This window comes from Pelmatolapia mariae, linkage group LG16_19, assembly GCF_036321145.2.
Source record: "Pelmatolapia mariae isolate MD_Pm_ZW linkage group LG16_19, Pm_UMD_F_2, whole genome shotgun sequence".
NCBI classification, from domain to species: domain Eukaryota; kingdom Metazoa; phylum Chordata; class Actinopteri; order Cichliformes; family Cichlidae; genus Pelmatolapia; species Pelmatolapia mariae.
This window is the reverse complement of record NC_086241.1, coordinates 56,109,637-56,129,188: the sequence shown is the minus strand read 5'-3', so window position 1 is coordinate 56,129,188 and position 19,552 is coordinate 56,109,637. Positions and strand designations below refer to the sequence as shown.

At 41.3% G+C, this 19,552-nt stretch overlaps 1 protein-coding gene across 1 annotated transcript in view; it reads left to right on the top strand.

Moving 5' to 3' along the window:
- Window positions 1-19,552, top strand: part of myo10l1 (myosin X, like 1) — a 46,092-nt gene that overhangs the window by 20,781 nt on the left and 5,759 nt on the right. Inside the window, exons 3-39 of the mRNA XM_063497304.1 lie at window positions 2,282-2,440; window positions 3,716-3,903; window positions 4,556-4,690; window positions 5,258-5,382; window positions 5,560-5,573; window positions 5,688-5,772; window positions 6,000-6,106; window positions 6,481-6,610; window positions 6,712-6,830; window positions 6,962-7,108; window positions 8,097-8,197; window positions 8,341-8,407; window positions 8,647-8,739; window positions 8,829-8,897; window positions 8,981-9,063; window positions 9,486-9,588; window positions 9,772-9,852; window positions 9,976-10,100; window positions 10,200-10,317; window positions 10,434-10,540; window positions 10,622-10,889; window positions 10,958-11,791; window positions 11,974-12,097; window positions 12,272-12,410; window positions 13,016-13,120; window positions 13,425-13,520; window positions 13,625-13,718; window positions 13,940-13,995; window positions 14,879-15,021; window positions 15,305-15,499; window positions 15,739-15,896; window positions 15,988-16,108; window positions 16,551-16,699; window positions 16,815-16,963; window positions 17,061-17,268; window positions 17,600-17,736; window positions 17,835-17,958. Of these exons, the coding sequence (XP_063353374.1) occupies window positions 2,282-2,440; window positions 3,716-3,903; window positions 4,556-4,690; window positions 5,258-5,382; window positions 5,560-5,573; window positions 5,688-5,772; window positions 6,000-6,106; window positions 6,481-6,610; window positions 6,712-6,830; window positions 6,962-7,108; window positions 8,097-8,197; window positions 8,341-8,407; window positions 8,647-8,739; window positions 8,829-8,897; window positions 8,981-9,063; window positions 9,486-9,588; window positions 9,772-9,852; window positions 9,976-10,100; window positions 10,200-10,317; window positions 10,434-10,540; window positions 10,622-10,889; window positions 10,958-11,791; window positions 11,974-12,097; window positions 12,272-12,410; window positions 13,016-13,120; window positions 13,425-13,520; window positions 13,625-13,718; window positions 13,940-13,995; window positions 14,879-15,021; window positions 15,305-15,499; window positions 15,739-15,896; window positions 15,988-16,108; window positions 16,551-16,699; window positions 16,815-16,963; window positions 17,061-17,268; window positions 17,600-17,736; window positions 17,835-17,958 (5,256 nt within the window). The remainder of the gene's footprint in view (window positions 1-2,281; window positions 2,441-3,715; window positions 3,904-4,555; window positions 4,691-5,257; window positions 5,383-5,559; window positions 5,574-5,687; window positions 5,773-5,999; window positions 6,107-6,480; window positions 6,611-6,711; window positions 6,831-6,961; window positions 7,109-8,096; window positions 8,198-8,340; window positions 8,408-8,646; window positions 8,740-8,828; window positions 8,898-8,980; window positions 9,064-9,485; window positions 9,589-9,771; window positions 9,853-9,975; window positions 10,101-10,199; window positions 10,318-10,433; window positions 10,541-10,621; window positions 10,890-10,957; window positions 11,792-11,973; window positions 12,098-12,271; window positions 12,411-13,015; window positions 13,121-13,424; window positions 13,521-13,624; window positions 13,719-13,939; window positions 13,996-14,878; window positions 15,022-15,304; window positions 15,500-15,738; window positions 15,897-15,987; window positions 16,109-16,550; window positions 16,700-16,814; window positions 16,964-17,060; window positions 17,269-17,599; window positions 17,737-17,834; window positions 17,959-19,552) is intronic.

The following is a 19,552-nucleotide window of genomic DNA, read 5'->3' as shown; positions in this document are numbered from 1 at the left end:
ATCCCTGGTCTCCGATGAGCTTTTAAATGTCTGGCTTTTTAGCTCCTAAATGCTCCACTATGATTAGCAGCTGGTTGCTACCTGTTTTGGTCTGTTTGGTCGTGAGCAGGTAGCATAAAGTGAGGCTTTAGAGATTCTTCAGCAGTGCAAAGTGTGAATAGGGAAGAAGTTAGAGCAGTGTGTCCCAAAATCAAAGCAGTGAACTGAAGACTAAAAGAGAAACTGCAGAGATGGTCATTAGTATCTGCTTAATAACTCAGACATTCAGATAAATATATCATAGATGTTTTCCATTTTCTCATGTAACTGTCAAGTAAATGACACTGAGTTCTTAAATTATAAAATATTAGTAAGTTACACTACATTATCTGGTCACAATCCTCTTCATCAGCTTCATGCAGCAAGAGGGTCAACACTCAGGCAGTCTTTTCCATGCATAAAGCATGCTACAGCACGTAACATAAAATAGATCCAATTTAGAACACAGGGCCTTTTAAGTGGATGGGGTCACAGTAAAGATGCAGAGCTGTTAGCTGCTCATGTCATCATACGTGAGTTATCCCTTCTATAATGGAGGGTGAGGTATAATTGGGTCATTTCATTTACAGCTCAGTGAGTGCAGAAATGTTACCGACTTCATTAGCATTGCTATACTTTAACTGATGTTTTGGCATTTCAGAGAGAGAAAAGTGGAAACACGGCAGCATATTGCACACAGGTTTCTTTTGTCAGCCACATGCAACAAACAGTTGGCATGGGATGATTTCTTTTGCCCTGAGAGAGTCGTCGGCACGCAACAGCTCTGTGCAGTGCAAGGCAGCGTCACTGGAGTGAAACAGATTTATTTAAGAACAGGATGTCGGAACGCCTACAGCTCACCCTTCTGCCGCTTTCAACAGACTTCCACCACATCTGTTACAGCAGCAAGCTCACTCAGGGTGGAGGCTGGCTGTGAGACTGAGATGACATATTAACGACCCAGTATCGTAAAGGCCGTGGTTTCTATTCTTGGCCGGGCTGATTTCGCTGGAGTGAATGAGCGACCTTTACGCTGAAGTAGAATGACAGCCTGTGTGCGTCTGTGCACCGTGTGTTAGAAAGATGGACGGGGATTGTGGCAGCAGCATCCATGTGCCTGACCTGAATACACACTGAGCTGCATTCACTTGTCATGTCCTTCCAGATCAGATCCATTGCCCTCTCTCATCTTCTCTGCTTCTGTCCTCACGGTGTTCCTCTCTCGCTTCTTTCTCCTCCCCTCCCACAGCCGGCTTCTCTACCCGTTTTGTCCCCTAATTCTCTAGTTGCCATGGCGATGCATGACATAGATGAGATGGGGGGTCTGAAGGGAGCCGTGAGGCTCTGTATTCTCACCATGTGGATTTTCATCATGTTGCATCACAATTAGCCTGTTAATGCTAAAAATGGAAAGACGTTGGAATGCTGGAGTCTTTTTTTTTTTTTTTTTTAGCACATTTGCTTCCTCTATACCTCTATATGTCTTTATAATCCTGTAAAGGCATCACTTCCAGCTTATAAATGTAATACATCTCTGTAACAGTCTGTATTCATGTATTTGTTTGTGTCAGAAACATTGATTAGCCAGTTAGTCAGTTTTGGTCTGTGTTATTTATTAAAATATTTCCTTTTAAATTACAAACAAGAGCCTTTAAAGGAATATTTCTAGTTTTGGGGACTACATTTACTTTAATTTCATTACAGTGAATATGAACCTATTTTACACCAGTGACAGGTTATCTTAGCTCAAAAACAACAATAACAAAAAAAAGATAAAATATAATTAAACTGGCCTAGAAACCTTTAGACTTAAGAAACTTTCAAAAACAGCAATAGCAACAAAAAAAACTACTAAAAGGAATTCCCTTAATAACAGCTGAATAGCACAAATAACCTAGGCAGAAAAGCAGCTCTGGACTCATAACATGTCAAACCGTAAGACATCGAGTCTTCAGCAGCTGAAGACCACACTGATTGCCACTCCTGTCAACTAAGAATGGGAAACTGAGGCTGAAATTCACAAAGGTTCACCACAACTGGACAACAGTTGTTGTCCAACTGGAAAAACGTTACCTGGTCTCACAAGTCTCGATTTATCCACATTTGTTGTTGTGACTGTCAGTGTTGCACAGTCAGCACATATGCTGCTTTGCATTGCTGTTAGATTGCTGTTTCATAACACTTGTGAATATTATTGTATTATTTCATGCCAAAGTATGAAGTTAAAAACTGGGTGATGATCTTTACGTCTCCTTGTATACAGGTGTTTTACTTGCAGCAGGCCGAGGTCACCAGGGAGCGAGTGTACGCTATGCACCAGTCAAGCATCGATGGGGTGGAGGACATGTCAGCACTGGCGGAGCTGCACGAAGCCGCTATCATGCACAACCTTTACCAACGCTACCAGAAGGATTGCATCTATGTGAGTGCATTCAGCGAGCCGTGTGTGTCTATGTCTATGTCTGTGCAGGGCCATTATGTGTGTTTATATTATCACACACCTCCTTCTCCTTTGCTTACACGAGTGAGGCTTTTAGAAAGAGACACAAATCCACTTATCAGGCCTCCCCATCTGTAAGTGAAAAAGATGGAGAGAGAAGTGAGTGCTATGAAATGAAATTGTCAGTGGTTAGGACAGGCCAACTTTAGCTCTTTAGGAGGACTGAATATGGCTTCTTATTGAAACTGTCTAAAACTTTTATGTTTTATTAAATCAGGTGGTCATAAGTTTAGTGGTTCTGCAGCAGGAGGAACCTAAATCGTCCCACGCCATTGGCAGGATTTATTCAATTTTTTCTTCTTTACGAAACAAATTTACCTGCTTTGTTTCATATGTTGATGTTGAAGCCTACTTACTGTAGAAGCATCATGTCCCTGCTCACCATTTCACAGCATATATTGTTCTCATTGCAAAAAATAACCATATGAATGACTTTATGGTGCGATAGTGTAGTTTAAAATCTGCAAAATCACTTTGAAACTGATTTGATGGCCTTGTGGTTTGAATACATGCGCGTTTTACAATGCAGATAGGAAATAAAACACATAAAAGTTTATTTTTGATCACTAACCCAGGCATCCTTACACATGAATGCCTACTCCTCCAAACTGTGGGATCAGTATGCATTACAGTCTTTCTCAGCTCTCATAGCTGACTCATAATAAAAAGAGAAATTACTCGCAACAGTATTTTGTCTCTGAGTGTTTGTGTGGAATAAATTGAATCATTAAATGATGTTCACGAAAATCCCGTATTCACATGTCCTGGTATGATGACAGTACCCATCTGTAGTTCCAAAATTAGCACTGAGATGGTTTAATTACATTTTGATCACTTTTATGCTGATGCACAGAAATTTTCAAAAGTCTGGAAACCTGGAAGATTACCAGACAGCTAGATTATCTAGACTGCCTAATCTAGATGATGAAATATTGTCCATATACGGATTTACCTTAAGCTGATCAAAAGAATTTCTCATGTGTGGGTCTGCTTTCTGTATTACTGCGCGCTCATGCACTCATGTGTATCTGTGTCCTTTAGCACTATTTTATGTGTGGATAGTCCACTAAATGTGCCAACAAGGTCATATGAATATAGAAAGTGGATAAACGTGGACCAAAAATAATCAAATAATAAAAAGAAAGGAAAGATGATACAGACACTGAACCTGAAATGTCTCTCCTTCGCTGTTTTCAGACTAACATCGGCAGCATCCTGGCAGCTGTCAACCCATACAAGCAGATCCCTGGTCTGTATGACCTAGAGAGGGTGGACTTGTACTCCAAGCACCATCTGGGGGAACTCCCTCCACACATTTTTGCTATAGCCAATGAATGCTACCGCTGCATCTGGAAACGCCACGACAGCCAGTGCATCCTCATCAGGTAATGATGGAGGACATTCAGGGAATTCTTTACCCATCGCTCTATCTTTCACTACTAAGCTATCACAACATGATATCTCAAGATGTTTCCTAAATCTTGAGATATTTCTAGTCATTATACATTCCACAAGAGGGTATGCTCTTTCCCAGAAAATCCTACTGTTCCTACGCCTATTTGTAGTTGAAGCCTGTGCATAGATAGTGAAACACTGACAGCTATTAGACCTAATGAAAAATCAAGGTAAAGGCTTAAGGAAGTGGAAGTGGTTTGCATCCCAGACATATTGATTTCAGTGGTTGATTGGAAATGGGAGACAGAGCAATATTCAAGACCAAGCTAGAGAACAAATAGATTGTGATCATGACCGTGTCTCCCTTTGTTTTGAAAATAAATACAATTTCCTCTTCCAAATTAAAGTAGGGTTATTGGTTTGCATGATTAAGTGGCCTGATCTGGTTCTAGTGTCCACCATCCCATCATGCTTTCACTTGTGCTCAGCCTGATTACGATAGGCTGAATATCTCCGAGGTCTATCAACCTGCAACACCAATTAGATAACCAGAGAGGTTCAAGATACGGGAATGTCAGTGAAGGTCATTGTGTGTAGGATTTAATTGGGCTATGTGTGTCTTTGTGTGTATGTGTACTCCAGTGGGGAATCAGGAGCAGGGAAGACTGAAAGCACCAAACTGCTGTTGCAGTTTCTGTCGGTGATGAGCCAGAACTCAGCTGGAACTCCTCCCTCAGAGAAAAGCACGCGTGTGGAGCAAGCCATCGTACAGAGCAGGTATGCGTATCAGTGAAGTAAACATCACAGGCTTCAGGAAATGCCAAGAAACAAGTCAGTGGGTTAGCATCTTTTCCTTGGACCGTGCTACCTGCTAGGCTGTGGTGACGGAATAATCACTAACGCCAGAAAATATGTTGAAGACTTTAAGTTTCTGTAATGACTACTTGTGTAAGTAGTAAAAGGACGGGATTAGGAGTGTGTGTTTTACACATTTTATATATCAGATTAACAGCTTACATGGTAAAGATGGCAACCATTCAAGGCCTGCTTATGGCCTTTGCCTTTTCTTTGGGATTTTACCAGCTCATTTTACTTGAGACTTTAAAGCCTTTTATTTACATCTCTAACAGGGTGTTAAGTTCTCAAAGAATAATGTTTTGTGTAACTGAAATTTCATATCATTCAAATTCAAGTGTCAGGATTACAACTGTAATGTGCGAGTGCTAAGTGAGCACGGTTTGAGCTCATATGGATATTATGTTCTCCTTAAAATGTTGAATTAAGTTTTTTCTGGAAAACATATGGTAAAAAAATACTGTAAAAATAATTTTTCCCCCTTTTCAGTCCCATCATGGAAGCTTTTGGTAATGCTAAGACTGTTTACAACAACAACTCCAGTCGCTTTGGGAAGTTCATCCAACTTCACTTCTCTGAGAGTGGCAACATCCAAGGAGGCTGTGTCATAGATTGTATCCTTGCTTTAAAGCACAATACATCTAACTGCATGAAATTTACACCTGTGTATGATTGAATGGGTGCTTTTTTTTTGCATACACGCATAAAAGGTTGTGGTAGAAATGTATGTTTCTGATTCTTAAAAGGTGAATTACATGAATGATGAATTTCTTTGACTCACTTCCTGTCAGATTTACTTGAAAAGGTAAGGATGTCTCGGCCTCCTCGTATCAAATTTATTAGGAGTCACATGTCAGTCTTACATTGTCAATCACAATAAAATGTTAATGGAAACTTTGCTACCCTGATTTTTCTGTAGAACCGCGTGGTACGACAAAACCCCGGAGAGCGAAACTACCACATCTTCTACGCTCTGCTGGCAGGAGCTAGTAAAGAGCAAAAAAGTAAGGAGCTGTGTGAGCGTAAATATCGACAGCGATCTTTTATTATTTTTTATTATTTTTCAATGATCAATTTTACACTTTTGGCTTCATGTGAGAAGTTATTGTAAAAATAGTTTGATTTCAGTTATAATAGAGAAAAATAAATATTGGTGGACAAATATTATTAATCTTTAACTTTTACCTCTGAATACATATTGTTTGCTTACATTATATATTTGCTCTTGTAGGCCTCTACTTCCTGGAGGATCCCGCTGAATCTTACCACTACCTCAGCCAATCAGGATGTCTTAAGGACAAGAGTCTAAATGACAAAGAGCTGTTTAACAGTGTTATGGTCAGTGTCAAGTTATTGATTTTGTCTTCAGTTCTTCAAGTAGATGTACTGAGGTCTGTAAGAACAGTTTGAGCTAAATCTCAAATATCAGGTATCTATTGTTTTTTTTATCCACTTACAAAAGTAGCAGAGGGATTGATGGCCTTAGATTGTAAAATTTGATGTCCTCACATCCATAAAACTGTTAATCTTTTTTGTTGAACACTGACATATTTTTGTCTTAAGAGCAGAGCAGGTTAGCCTCAGAGAAATAAAGATCTTTTCCCCTCCATTTATCAAACCTTTTCCTGGGATGTGAATGTTATGACTGAACCTTTGACTCTGAGCTGAAAAAAGTGCTCACAATCTCTTTCCCCGTGCTCGTCTTTGCACAGGAGGCGCTGAAGGTCTTGGAGTTTACGGAGGACGAGATCAGAGACATGTTTAAGCTGCTGTCGGGAGTCTTACAACTTGGCAACATTGAGTTCATGACTGCAGGAGGAGCTCAGATCACCACCAAGCAAGGTCAGAGAAGTGCTCATAGAAAATGAGTTAGATGATATAAAATTGGAGGTAGACATAGAAAACCTTGCAGATGTTTAACATGTCTTTGTTCATGTTTCCAGTGGTTACCGATGCCAGTGAGCTGTTGGGACTGGATGCCTTCCAGCTGTCTGAAGTCATGACTCAGCGCTCCATAATCCTCAGAGGAGAGGAAATCTGTTCCCCACTTACTATTGAGCAGGTCCCTATACACACATGCATATAAACACACTTTAATTTACCCCTCCATGTTTGATTTCTGCCTCTTCCTGACATAGTCCCATTACTCATTTTAACCCCCCCCCCCCCCGGGTTTCCCTCTCATTGCCGCAGGCTATTGATTCTCGGGACTCTGTCGCCATGGCATTATACTCCCAGTGTTTCTCCTGGATCATCCTCAAGATTAATCAGAAGATTAAAGGGAAGGAAAACTTCAAATCCATTGGCATCCTTGACATCTTTGGCTTTGAGAACTTTGAGGTGAGGGCTTTGACCTTCCCTCTGTTTGGCATATTTTTGATTTTGAGGTCATGAATTTTCTCCTCCGCTTCCTAAGCTGCCAGCTGCTACTCATCCGGTTACTAAGCAAGATTAATGAGTTTCTTACTACTGACTAATCACTTCACTGAAACACTGAGTTATCATTTGTACAGGATTCTGACAAGGACAAATGAAAAAGCTTACTAATAAGGTTTTTCTTTTCTATAAAAGAAAGAGCTATACGAAGAACACCGAAATTAGAGGCCAGGTGTAACAGAGAATAATTTATTAACAAAACTTAAGAATTTACAAAAGTATTTTTTGAGTCTCTTTAGACCAGGGGGATAAAAAGGCAGAGAGGCAGAAGGGAAATAAGATGGAGCTGGCAGGTTGAGTGCTGACTGCAGGAGAGCACTGAGATGATCTGAGCCAAGCCAAGGAGAGGACAGAAGGGAAGCCAAATTAGGGAAAGCTTCAGAAGCAGGAAAGCTCGATAGGACCAAAGCAGGACCGGGTCTGCAATCTGATTAGTGGACACTAAAAAAACCTTATAAACAAACATATTAAACAGCGGTTGAATGAGACTAAATGGCAGTCTAATGGTGGAGTTTTTAAGGCAGAGGAAACCACAGAAGAGGGTATAAGGTTCCTTTCTGCTTGGTTAACTTATAACAGATTAGCAAATGCATTACTTGTTGATAATGATACAGCAAAGAGCCAGAATTAGGGCACTGAAAATAAAAGAAGAACTTGCATAAGCATTTTCTCTTTTTTCTGGCAAAACTGGAATACTTTGGAAACGTGCTAATAGCTGGATTCATGAACCCAGAGTTAGCTGAGCCACACGATAACCAGCTTTGTGATTGCCGTTATGCAGGATCGCCACTTTTAGATTCACTGACCCAGATGATCCGTACTAAGTTGAGCTTGTTTCACGACACAGAACCATGACATGTCTGTAAGTCAATCCCTGCCTCTGTGCCTGCAGGTCAACCGGTTTGAGCAGTTTAACATCAATTATGCCAACGAGAAGCTTCAGGAGTACTTCAACAAGCACATCTTCTCTCTGGAGCAGCTGGAGTACAACCGGTACGGATGTGAATATGGATCCTAAAGACATTCGGATTGTGAAGCGGACTTTAAAGTGTCTAAGGAGAAGGGAATGGAAGAGTAAATTTAAATATTACCTTTTTCTTTTTCCTTGCATAAATATTTTGTTGTACTCTCCACAGGGAAGGTGTTCAGTGGGAAGCAATTGATTGGATGGACAATGCAGAGTGTCTTGACCTCATAGAGAAGGTAAAAAATACATTTGCTATAACTCATAGCATAAATGTAATGAAGATGTTAGTTTTTGAGTGCATGATCTTTTATCAGTCAGAGGCGGGTTGAAGAGAATTGAAATAAAAATGGGTGCCTCTTTCAGATCTGTTTTTGGAAATCTAATAATTTGTGGGGCCAATGTCTTAGAAAGTGGTGCTGATTTCATAAAACTGATGCAATAACACCACTTTACCCCTCCTCCCTCTCTGTCCTAGAAACTGGGCTTGTTGGCACTAGTGAATGAAGAGAGCCGATTCCCCAAAGGAACAGACTTCACTCTGCTGGAGAAGTTGCACAGCCGACACTCTGTGAGTTATTTACACATTTCCTAATGACCTCTATGCGTAATTCACTAAATGCTGAGCTTATGTTAAATGCCATGCTTCTGTTTTTGCAGACAAACCCTTACTATGTCAAGCCCAGACTTGCTGATCATCAGTTTGGTATCAAACATTATGCTGGAGAGGTGAGTTTTATTCAGAACTGACCTGCTGCACGCCATCATTGTGTTGTAAAGTAAGTGTAGTTTATAATATCTGTTTCCGACAGGTCCTCTATGATGTCAGAGGAATCCTGGAGAAGAACAGAGACACATTCAGAGATGACATCCTGAACATGCTCAAGGACAGCAGGTAATATCTGCAGATATGATGGTTAATTAGGACTCAGAGGTCTAATTAACCCGTCATTCACAGAAAGAGTGATTTTAAAGGTAAATCCATCTTTTGTTTGCTTTGTTTTAAGCTGATATGAATTATTGGGCTGAAGTCCAAACAATAACCAAAAATAATGGATATTAGTTTCTGAAAATATGAAAAAAGTGTTTCTAAAAGCTTCTAATGAGCTTTGAAACTGACCATCCAAACACTGTGCGGTGTGAAAACTCACCTGAACCTCATCTAGCAATGATGCGAATTACACACAGGATTTTTTGTTTATTTTTTCCAGCTCTGCCAGTTTCATTGTTGTTATCCCGATGTACCCTGTAATACGTTTTCTAACATGAGTTAACAGATGCGTGTGTTTCATCCTTTGTATTTCTGTCGATTCATAGACTGGACTTCATCTACGACTTGTTTGAAAAGGTCGGCAGCAGGAACAATGAGGAGAAGATGGGAACAGCCCGACGTAAACCTACAGTGAGCTCCCAGTTCAGGGTGAGTGATATGATGTTGCTGCATATTTTTCTTGTAGACAAAGCCACTAATTGTTAACCAAGGGTCTTGAACTGAGAGAATAATTAAAATGCATTAGAGAAAATGTTTTTGGTTTTTTTTGGAATGGTAGTTATGATTGTTATGGTGATGTATTGGCATTTGTTGTTTTCTTAATCTCTTTAGGACTCTCTTCACGCTCTTATGGCCACTCTGAGTGTTTCCAATCCTTTCTTCATTCGCTGCATTAAGCCCAACATGGAAAAGGTCTGTTTTTTTTCTATCCAATGTCTTTATCTACTCACATATTCACGTTAATATCACTATCTGACAGTATTATTCTGTACTATATCAAGGTTACGTGTTAAATCCTTTGTATCGTCCTTTCAGACTCCAAATGTGTTTGACCCGGAGGTCGTGCTGAATCAGCTGAGGTATTCTGGGATGTTGGAGACCGTGAAGATCCGTCGTGCTGGCTTCCCAGTTCGCAGAACATTCAAAGATTTCTTCTCTCGGTAAAGATCTCTAAATCTACATTCTTACATATTTTTCTATATCTGTGATTTTTTTTTAAAGTATCAATTCTTTTCTTTAACGTTGCATTTTTATGGCAGTTATAAGATCATTCTGAAAGAAAAGGTGCCGACAGCAGGAGATGATAAGAAGAGAACCACAGACCTTCTAACCAAATATGATAAGACCAAGAAGGAGTGGCAGTTAGGCAAGACTAAGGTGAGGTTCTTTTTTTACCTTTTGGAGATCTAAAATGGCAAAGTTTTGTACAGTGTCTCATATCAAAGTTGTTTAAGAGGCTTGCTCTAAACTGTTGTCACCTCCTTGTTTTGCAGGTGTTCATGAAGGAGTCTTTGGAGCAGCGGTTAGAGAAAGACAGAGATGAAGTCCGCCGCCAAGCCGCCATGATAATCCGAGCCCACCTACTCACTTTTTCTGCTAAGTAAGAATCTTGTGATATGAAGTCATGTTTTTGGGACCAGTTATGTTTGTTACTTTGAATTTTGTTTTATTTGATCCACAGGAAGCACTTCAAACGTGCACGTGCCAGCGTCGTCACCCTCCAGAAACACTTACGAAGGCACATCCAACGCAAACGGTTTGTGAAGCAGCGCAAGGCAGCGGTGGTGCTGCAGAAACACCGACGAGGTCAGGTGGCGCGTGCTCACGTTCGAAAACTGAGAGGGGAAAAGAAGAAGAAGGAGGAAGAGCAAAAGACGAAGGAGGAAGAGGAGAAGGAGAAAACGCTGGGCGAAGGGGAGACGGAGGAAGCGGAGGGAGCAGAGACAAAGGTAAAGCTGTCAGAAGCATCTTCACTGGCATTAATGGGAGTGTTTTAACCCTCTCGTCTGCTCTTTAGGATGAAACTCGCCAAATGGAGGAGATCCTGCAGCTCGAGAGAGAGATTGAGCGCTTGCAGAAGAAGAGGGAGGATGAAGTGTCGCAGCTCTGTGAGTCGTCCAAGCAGGAGCTGCAGCTGCGCCGGGACGCTGAGCTCAAGCGGATGAAAAAGGAGGCATCGCGCAAGGCCACCGAGCTCATCGACCTCCTGAACTTTGGAGGTGTTGATCCCTCACTGGGAGCAGTCGGGACTAAGCCCGCTGCTGAGGTGAAAGCTCCAAAAGGTGCCAGCACCACCAGAGGAGCATCCAAAGAAGAGGATGTAGACGAAGGCTTTCATGCTGAGGAGGAGTGTATCCCCTTGCCTGACTTCCCTCCCCCTGCTGAGACAGATGCTCCTGTGGATCAGGACATATTTGGCCAACTCCCTCCTCCGCCACCTGCCTTTGCAGAGGGAACAGTGCCCCCTGCACCACCTCCTCCGCCCCCCCTTCCCTCAGACGGCATGCTTGCGGGTGGAATTCCTCCTCCTCCTCCCCTCCCTCCGCCCGGAGATGGCACCACTGTGCCTCCACCACCGCCTCCACCGGGAGAGGAGGAGAAGAAAGAGCCAGAAAGGAAAGTGAGCATGGTGGAGAGCCTCGTAGATGGCGAGGAGCCGATCTACAGCATGCCGGCCGACACAGAATCAGATTACGACCAAGAAGAGGAGGAGGGGTCAGTCACCGCCGGAGACGACAGCTCTGTGTCGGGAAGCAACCGAGGGAGCGCGGCTGTGACGGACGAGGAACACCCCAGGAAGTCGACCTGCACCAACGCCAGCATCGAGTCCTACAGAGGCAGCTCTGACTCTGTGAGGACACACACATACACGCATCCTCACAAGCGTGCACGCAGATATGTATGAGCAGCTACAGTATACAGTGCATTTTAACTCATTATAATAAACTGTTAGCGTGCTATCTCATTATGGAATAAAAGTAATTATTATTAAAAGCATAAGCAGGTCACTAATATTATTGTGTCATGTTGCAGTATGCAGACAGTGATGATGAACATGATGGCATGATGGACACTGATGAAGAAGTGACAAATGGCAGGGTGACTTTGCTCAATGGAAATGGGCCACCATATTTCCACGGCTACCTATACATGAAGGGTATAGATGTTTTTCTTTGTAGAGCTGGTGTTTCTGATCTATTTCTGTAGCACTTGCATTATTAAATATAGCAGATAATCATAGCGCCGCACTTTCAGTGTGGGCACCAAATCCTAACCACTAGACCTTTTTTTTAATTGACTGTAATTATGTCTCCCAATTGTGCTCCCTCAGCTGGTCTCATGATCCCATGGAGGAGGCGCTGGTGCGTGTTAAAGGACGAGACCTTCATGTGGTTCCGGTCCAAACAAGAGTCTCTGAAGTCGGGCTGGCTCTACAAGAAAGGAGGAGGACTGTCCACTCTGTCACGGAGGTTGTTGTAGTTATTACTGAGCGAAGCCTGCATGCTTTGCAAATAAAATTCAGCACTATTACAGCTCAGCGCAATCTGATGATGTGATGATTTTTACAAAGCTGTTCAGAAAATGTCAACAAGATGGGTCTGTGAGATCCTACCACACTGCCAAGCAGAAGATCTCAAAATGTAACTGAATGTTTCATATTTCCTCATAATTCTATAAAAGGTGAAGTATAATACAGTATGACAGCTTCATGTAACGCCACAGTGTTTGTTAGCTTGATTTATTTAAATGTAAATAGCTTAAAAGTCACAGATTTATTGAATCCGTATGAATGGGTTAATTTGTCTGTAGTTCTGAATGCTGTTGAGTATTTGTGTAACTATAGGCATTAAACCCCCTGGAGCAGTTCACTACAATACATTAAAGCCAATGTATTAAGCTTTTAGTGGTTCTTCAGTTAGTTGGTAATTGATTTAGGAAAAGTATGTGTTCAGAGTAAAACTTGGTGGTTTTCTTTAAGGGGAAACAGATGTAGTTGTGATCTTGTTAAATAGAAAGGTTGAGAGGGCAAAATTAAGCTTATGAAGAGTGCTCATGGTGTCTTATTTCTCTACAGGAATTGGAAGATGCGCTGGTTTGTTCTGAGGGACAGCAAGCTAATGTACTATGACAACGACAGTGAGGAGAAGCTCAAGGGAACCATCGACATCCGAGCAGCCAAGTAAGATTTCTGACAAACCCCACCATCAGAAAATCACACAAAGTCTTCTTCACTATTTGTCTAGAGTTGTGTGGCTAGCAAAACTCAAGAAAAAACAAACAGAAAATCACAAGCAAATACAGAAACATGTTTCGAGCAGACCAGATCATAATGGAAATTTTCTGATTTAAAATGTGTTGTATGCAGCTCGGGCATGTTCTTCAGCTTCTCGCTGGATTAATGGAAATTTCCTCTTGATTTCTGGTCCACTGGTCCAGACAGAACCTGAATTTCTCAAACGAGTGTCCTTTTTATGACTTCATAGGGAGATTGTGGATAACCATGAAAAGGAGAACGCTCTGAACATTGTGACAGATGAGAGGACATACCAAGTGTTCGCAGAGTCGCCAGAGGATGCGAGGTATGATGTAGACTTGACGTAGACTTTGCTAATAATTAAAACAAGCACCAATCCCTGTCTGATTTCATAGCTTTAACATGATGGCATCCTCTTTGTCTGTGCAGTGGGTGGTTCAACGTGCTCAGTAAGGTTCGAGTGTGCACTCCCGAGCAGCTGCTGGAGATGTCCCATGAACAGGCCAACCCCAAAAATGCTGTGGTCAGTCTTTTAAAAACACGAATCAGTAAATTCCTCTGATCTGAAAATATTCTTCACACAAAATGTGCATGTTCGATAGCTTGTAATTGGTTGTAGGTGATTATTGTTTTAACGGTTTACTTATCGAAAACGATACAGATAAGGTTGTGAACAGTCACGAGTTGGATTGGTTTATTAATACAAATAGTTCAGGTTGAACAATGCTCTCCTTTTTCATTCAGGGAACTCTTGATGTGGGATTGATTGACTCAGTTTGTGCATCAGACAACCCTGATCGGTAAGTTTGATCAGCTAGAAAAGAAGCTGATGTTCTCCTCATATGCAGAAGAAGAAGAAATTCTCTCTCTGGTTGGAGTATGAATGAAGAACTTAGTAGAAAAGAATGATGAGCAACTTTATACAAGAACTGAGACTTACTTTAGTGCCAAGATCAGCACTAAAGAAATGCAGTGCAGCCACAGGTGCTTGCTTTGCACCCTGTGGCTGCAAAACAAACCCAAATCATCACCCCTCCAAAACCATGCTTGACAGTTATTATGAGGTGTTTCTCCTGATTTGCTGTGATTGGTTTTCACCGAGTGTGCCACTGTGCATTATCTACAAACACTCCACTTTAGTCTCATCCGTCCAAAGGACTTTGTTCTTGTTGTTTGTTCAGATGTAACTGTGGAAACCTAAGCCATGCTGCTATGTTCTTTTTAGAAAGAAAGAGGGTTGTTCAGTCTTCTTCTAATTGTAATTGTGCTGTCATGAAATTTAACATTTAGCATGATAACTGAGGTCTGTAGAGTGCTAATCTTTGCAGTTTTTCTGCACATTGCTTTATCTGAGCTTGAGATGAAGTCACTCCTGGGAAGACTGGCATCAGTCTTGAATGTTTTCCACTTGTAATCTTTCTCACTGTAGCACCATGGTCTCCAAATTGTTTGGAAATCAAAGTTTGCCTACTCAGACTGACTGGCAGCAACAGTTCTATCTCTGAGATAAATGCTGATATTTTTCCTCTTTGGCATCATGTCGATACCTGAATGGTCCATATGAGAAAACTGCCAGAATTTCTCATTATATAGAGGTGGTCACGCTTGCTGATCATCAGTTGGTCAAGTGCATTTTGTTAGCAACACCTGGCTGCTACTTACCCTCTTAGTTCATGTTTTCAGGCCAAACTCTTTCGTCATCATTACGGCCAATCGTGTGATCCACTGCAACAGCGACACACCAGAGGAGATGCATCACTGGATCAGTCTGCTGCAGAAACCCAAAGGAGACGCCAGGATAGATGGACAGGAGTTCCTTGTCAGAGGTGAGGGTTTTGGATATTTTCAAACTTATAGATGCAACTATGTGCTTTCTATATTTTATTACTTTTTTTTTTTTTTTACTTTTGGGAATATTTTAAGCAACAAAATCTTGGGCCATTTATAGATGCTAAGAGCTATACACGTTATCTGTATTTAATTTTCCCTAAAAACATCATACTGTCATTTTAAAACAGTATATCTTCAACGTAAAGGTTTAGGTATCACAATATTTTCTACATTCTTTTTCCTCTTGTTGCCTTCCTCCCCTCTCCTCTCCATCTTCAGGGTGGCTCCAAAAGGAGATGAAGACAAATGCCAAGAGCACCTCCCTTAAGCTGAAGAAGCGCTGGTTTGTTTTAACCCACAACTCCCTGGATTACTACAAGAGCTCAGAGAAAAACTCCTCCAAGATGGGAACTCTGGTCCTTAACTCCCTCTGTTCTGTCATTCAGCCGGATGAACGAGTGCACAGGGAGACAGGTGAGGAGAGAGAAATGAAAGGAACGGGAAAGAAGGGCACATTTAATCAGGGATTATACTTACGAGGTTAGGGATATATGCCGGTGTCTCAGTTTACAATAATAGACTTGATAAATGTACCAGTACCCTGGTTTTATTGAATTAGATTAAAAGGATTTATTGCACAACTCTCATAAAACTTAATCATGATGTTAGTAGAAATAATTTTATTGGATTTAACCCGCCCCCTTTTTTTACAGGCTACTGGAACATCATCGTGTACGGGAGGAAGCATTCCTACCGTCTTTATACTAAGATGCTGAATGAAGCCATGAGGTGGACAGCTGCTATACAGGGAGTCATAGACAGCAAGACCCCAATAGAAACACCAACTCTGCAGCTCATCAGAGACATCAAGGTAAGACGCTAACATAGACAGAGTAAGTTCAAATTCATCAGCAGATGTGTGTCTTTAAGATGATTTTTTTTACATCATTGTGTCTTCTCAGGAAAATAGTGTGAACCCAGAAATAGTGGAGCAGATGTACAGGAGGAACCCCATCCTCAGATACACACAGCATCCTCTGCACGCGCCTCTACTGCCCCTCCCTTACGGAGAGGTCACCAGCTGTGAGTAAAATAGAGAAACCTCTTACGCTCCCAACTTCCTGTTTCATAGGAAATTAAAGAGGCCAAGAAAAAACCACTCAAAAAAGTGTAGAATGGAGTAAAAGTTCTGTCATAGGGTGAAAAACTGGGTATACCCAGGAGGGGTCGCCAGCGGATTACAGGACTAACATAGAGCTAGACAACCACAAGCTCACAGATCCACAGCCAGAGCTGTTAAATTTAACAAACATTTCTCTGGACTGTGATAACAATTGGTGTCCACAAACAGGAGCTTCAGAAGGGAACCTGCACAGGCAGCCACAGGGAGAACATGCAGACAACATGTTTAACATTTTAAAATGCTGACATTGGCACAACAGTCATCCTTTAATGTAATCTTTCTTGATGTTACTGTTCTCATCTTTAGCCTAATTGATTACCTACGTGTTTTTTCTCCGTGCAGTACAAAGGCAGCAGGGTTACGCCAGTCTGCAGGATGAGGCCGTGCGAGTTTTCAACTCACTACAGGAGATGGAGACACTGGCAGACACGGTGCCCATCATTCAGGGCATCCTGCAGACCTGTCAGGACCTGCGCCCTCTCAGGGATGAGGTACTTTTGCATATTTACTTACAGAAATATATAAAACTTGAATATTTTATTTCTCATAGAGTATTCTTACAGTTTTCCAGCTGTTTATACTCTGATAAAAATCTTTTCCCCACAGGTTTATTGCCAGGTGATCAAGCAGACCAATCATGTGCCTCAGCCTAACAGTCCAGCCAATCGTGCACACTGGCATCTGCTCACCTGCATGAGCTGCACCTTCCTACCCAGTCGAGCCATCCTCAGATACCTCCGCTTCCACCTCAAGAGGTGAGCGTCTGCATTAGGGATAGCATTTCCCTCACAAAGCATCCATAAAATGCATGCGTGTAAATGTGTTGTGTATATTTGTGTATTTGTAACTCAGGATACGTGAGCGTTATCCAGGTGCGGAGATTGAGCGGTATGCCACCTTCATTGGAGAATCCCTGAAGAAGACCAAAACTCGTGAGTTTGTTCCCTCTCAAGAGGAGATCGCCGCCCTGCTGCTGAGGCAGGAGATGAGCACTACTGTCTACTGCCATGGAGGAGGTTCCTGCAAGATCTCCATCAACTCACACACCACTGCTGGAGAGGTGCATAAACACAACAGATACACAAACTTCTTTCTCTTTGAAATGCGTTATTTAAAATGCACACCTGAAAGATAAAGTTATAAGTGTGTTCATTTTACACTTGTTATGAGTGTAATGATCCATCACTCACACCTATATCTGGAGACTTGCAGTCTCATTAGCTCATCTTAAACATAAAAGAACAAAAATTAACCTTGAATAGAAGGAGAAAGCTGAGGCTGGGTGCATGTGATTTGCAAGTGATCTTTGAATTATTTGAAAAACCCTTTCAAGATGAAATAAATCAGTTTGAATGGGAATACTAAACGCCGTCTGAATGTTGTTACTGCAGGTTGTAGAGAAGCTGATCAGAGGTCTGGCCATGGAGGAAAGCAAGAATTTGTTTTCTCTGTTTGAGCACAACAGCTTCACAGACCGAGCTCTGGAGAGCAGAGTGATTGTGGCAGATGTTCTGGCCAAGTTCGAGAGGTATCCGAGTCTCTGTGAACAAACACTGCCGTCCATTTAAACGTGTCTTCGTTGTACACTTTGCAGTAACTCATGGCATGTTTTCCTTTATTTTTCAGACTGGCAGGCAGTGAAGAAGAGGAGGAGGAAGGAGAATGGAAACTCTACTTTAAACTGTACTGTTTCTTGGATGTAGAGAGCATGCCCAAAGAGGGAGTGGAGTTTGCTTTCATGTTTGAACAGGTGAGATTTACTCTAATTATTATGTTTAGCTCAAAGTGATCACCTAAATGCTGACACAAGAAGAAGAAGGTGAGACCAAAAAAGGTGAGCTTTAAAAAATATTGCTGAAGAAGAACAGAAGGTGGATCAGGCATGAGTAAAAAAACTCTAAAGGATGTCCAAAAGAAAACAAGAAAATCTTATTTGTATAGCACTTTTAAAACCAAAGTGCTTTAGAATAAAATAAATGAAAATTTCATAAAGTTTAATCCTACACACATTCACAATATTTCTATATAATAACACAATAGCAACCTGTCTTCCAGAGTTCCACAGATTAGCAGCTTCCAGAAGCTTCTCAAAAGTTATTAAGAAACAGACCTTAATAATCTTGAGTCAGTGTGGGTGTCTCGGGTTGGTGTCAAGGTTGACCCAAATCCACAAGAAGAAGTTCAGCAAGTGACTGTAAACGATGTCTATAAATCGAAGCAGGACGAAACATAAACAGGCAAAAGAGAACAAACAGAGAACAAAAAGCACAACAGGGCAGAAAAATAAGGCAACCTGAGGCTTCAAATATACTGGTGACTACAGTTAACTAAAAGTGATCTAACAACTAAAACTAACTAAACAAAAATAAAAACTAGACTTTAAAAAAACCCAAAACTATCTGAAACAGTTTTGTATCCATCCATCAGCTTCTGCGTTGCGGGGGGCACTGGAGCCTATCCCAGCTGTCTTAGGGCGAGAGGCAGGGTACACCCTGGACAGGTCGCCAGTCTGTCTGCACTCACATTCACACCTTTGGGCAATTTAGTGTTTCCAATTAACCTAACCCCACTAACTGCATGTCTTTGGACTGTGGGAGGAAGCTGGAGTACCCGGAGAGAACCCACACAAACACCACACAGAAAGACCCCAACAGTGCTAACCACCGTGCCACCATAAATTAAAAATATAGATGAAATATCCCTAATTTTAGTATTTGTTAGCTTAGCAAAATTGTTATTACAGGTTGCCTGATGTATCTGTTTATTCAGACTCTGGATATCAACTAGACTCTAAATCAACTTAGAAAAAGTTATGTGTTTTTATTGTAATATATTTACTGATTTTCCTAAATCTTGCCTTTGACATATGTCCACCATACAATGATAATTAAAAAGACCAAAACTTACACTGAAACTAATAAACTGAAACATTCTCAAACAATAAAAACTAAACCAAAACAAAAAAAATCCACTCAGCAAACTAACTGAAAGTACACTGTACTTAAAACAAAAAGTCAAAATGAAATAATAATAAAAACTAATTAGAAAATAGTAAACTGCAATAACTCTTCTGGGGATTAATCTGGTCACAGCAACACAGCTGGAGAAAATAAGGAACAGGTGAAACAAATGAATGATACCAAAACATGGGAAGTAAAACTTGAAACATCAAACACAGGAGTGAACTAAATACCAGAGTAAAACAGGAAGTGAGTAACAAGCAGGGCACAGAGACGGCCACTTAACATGGGAACACAGGTGAGGCAGGAATAAACTGAAAGCATGAAATGATATGAATCACCAAAAACAGAAACCAGATAGTGAGCAAGAACAGTAATTTCTAG